The sequence below is a fragment of the Capsaspora owczarzaki genome, assembly GCF_000151315.2.
Source record: "Capsaspora owczarzaki ATCC 30864 unplaced genomic scaffold supercont2.6, whole genome shotgun sequence".
Taxonomy (NCBI): Eukaryota; class Filasterea; order Ministeriida; family Capsasporidae; genus Capsaspora; species Capsaspora owczarzaki.
The window spans coordinates 346569-348572 of NW_011887297.1; the positions used below are offsets into that span (position 1 = coordinate 346569).

The following is a 2004-nucleotide window of genomic DNA, read 5'->3' on the forward strand; positions in this document are numbered from 1 at the left end:
TTGGGGGTGGGGTTGGGGTTGGCACACACGACGCTTTGTGTTACCTTGCAATCACCGTCCAAAAATTGCAAGAGACGCACTGCATTCAGCAAAGCGGAGGCAAAGGAGGATCTTTCGAATGAGACTTTTTTTTTTTTTTTTTTTTTTTTTTTTTTTTTTTCGCTCACTCACTGTGTGCGTTTTTGCTTGCTTTGCCGTTGATCACAGCCGACTCGACCCTCACATGCCCCGTGTGCAGCAAGCCCGCAGGCGACATTACCGACAAGACCGTTGGCGCCCAGCACTGGCATCTCTACTGCTTCAACTGCGCGGTAAAGCACCCTTTTTTTCTTCTTCCACAGTCCTCTACAGTCGTGCATTGCTCATCTGAGCGTCATTTCTCATTTGCTATTTGCTACTTTGTTTTCCATCATCATTGCATCTGAAATCCAATTCCGCGTATTTGTTGGATTTTTGGCAGATGTGCGGCTCGTACTTGGACGGCAAATTCTTCCGTGACGAGTCCACTGCGCACGGTCTGCTGTGCCCGACGTGCCACACGCACCCCATCAAGCTCACCACGACCCCAGGCAGTGTGTCATACGTTGCCAAGATCCCGACAATCGCACCGGGTACGCGTTCGCGCTCCTCGTCAAAGGACAACATTGTGTGTGGTTGTGCTCACTCAACTCTGCGTCTCTTTCGTCTGGTTGCCTTTTGTGATTGGGCATTCTTGCTTGCTTGAATGGCTAGTAAACTCGGACACCTGCCCGCGCTGCAGTAAGACGGTCTACCAGGCCGAGAAAATCCGCGCACTCGACGCCAACTGGCACAAGCGATGGTACGTCTTGGTGAATCATGACTCGTCGTTCATCATGACTTCTTCAAAGTCCAACCCCATCGTTCATGCATTGCATTGGAACAACTACACCCGATACTTATTTGTCAAAACCCTCGTTCTTGCTTTTTTTTTTTTTTTTTTTGGCTTTATTTGCTTTTCAATCATCTCAGCCTGTCGTGCGAGGGCTGCCACAAGGCACTCGCTGCTGGCAGCTTCCAGGCACGAGACAACAAGCCGTACTGCAAGACTTGCTTTGGCACTGCGTACAAGGTTTAACGCTTGACGATTGTTGCTCCTGAATTGGGCGTTTTTGCTGGGTGTGTTTTTGAGAAGCATCCCTTCTTGCGCCGCTGGGCGCGTTGTGTACTGGGTCCAACAAGTCTCTTGACCTTGTTTGATGTAACTTGAATACTGTTGGGAGGCCTGTTTTTTTGTTTTGTTGCGAATACGCATTGTACCTTCGCGTCGTTGGAACCAAAAACCTTTGTTATCTTGTCCGCTGAGCTTGCCATCCGTTTTCACCTTCCAAATTCAACATCTTATCCATTTTGCCGGACCTCATTGGGTGAAACTGGCTCTGAGCGACCTTCGCTCACTCTTTTTCCCTTGTGCTCTTTCTTCACAATGCTGGCAGGCACTCGTCACTCGATGGCGAGAAGCGTCGCGCCAGCCCGACTCGCCGCCCATGCAGCTGCTCCCACGGCAGTGATTGCTCGTACCTTGTGTGTTGGTAGCATTCCCAGTCGTAGCAGCAGCAGCACTGGCAGCAGCAGCAGCAACACTGGCAGCAGCAATCCCGCCGCCGCACGAGTCGTCTTGGCCGGCCCTTCCGCGCTGCCCACTGCCCGCTGTGTTGCATCCACCGCCGCCGCAGTGCCACTACTCGCTCCACATGCCATGTTGCCCAGTCCAGGCGTCGATGTGGGCGCGTGCACACCCGCCGCTGCCCTCGCCGCGCCATGTCGGAGGTGTCACACATGGCGATCGCAGAATTCTGTTGGAGCGCCCACACTGGCGACCGCTTTGCTGGCCAGCCCCCATGCTGCTGCGGCCTCGTCGACCTGCAGTGATGCCAGCCTGGATGTAGCGCCAGCACATGCATCGCGGAGGTGGTTGTCGACGCTGTCTGCCAGCCGCCGCCCATTCTCGAGCCAGCCGCCGTCGCGATCAGAGTCGTCCACGAA

At 53.9% G+C, this 2004-nt stretch overlaps 2 protein-coding genes across 2 annotated transcripts; both read left to right on the forward strand.

Annotated features, from left to right (window-relative positions):
• Positions 1–197: 197 nt before the first annotated feature.
• On the forward strand, positions 198–1096 carry CAOG_04084 (hypothetical protein; the record flags this gene model as incomplete). The annotated part of the gene is made up of 4 exons (XM_004347859.2): positions 198–311; positions 461–611; positions 733–820; positions 991–1096. 4 exons carry the CDS (start codon positions 198–200, stop codon positions 1094–1096), a joined length of 459 nt encoding a protein of 152 aa, XP_004347909.2.
• Positions 1097–1444: 348 nt separating this feature from the next.
• On the forward strand, positions 1445–1993 carry CAOG_08750 (hypothetical protein; the record flags this gene model as incomplete). Its single annotated transcript, XM_011272078.1, has 1 exon — positions 1445–1993. A coding segment is annotated over one exon (549 nt), but the record flags the coding sequence as incomplete, so codon positions are not given.
• Positions 1994–2004: the final 11 nt, after the last annotated feature.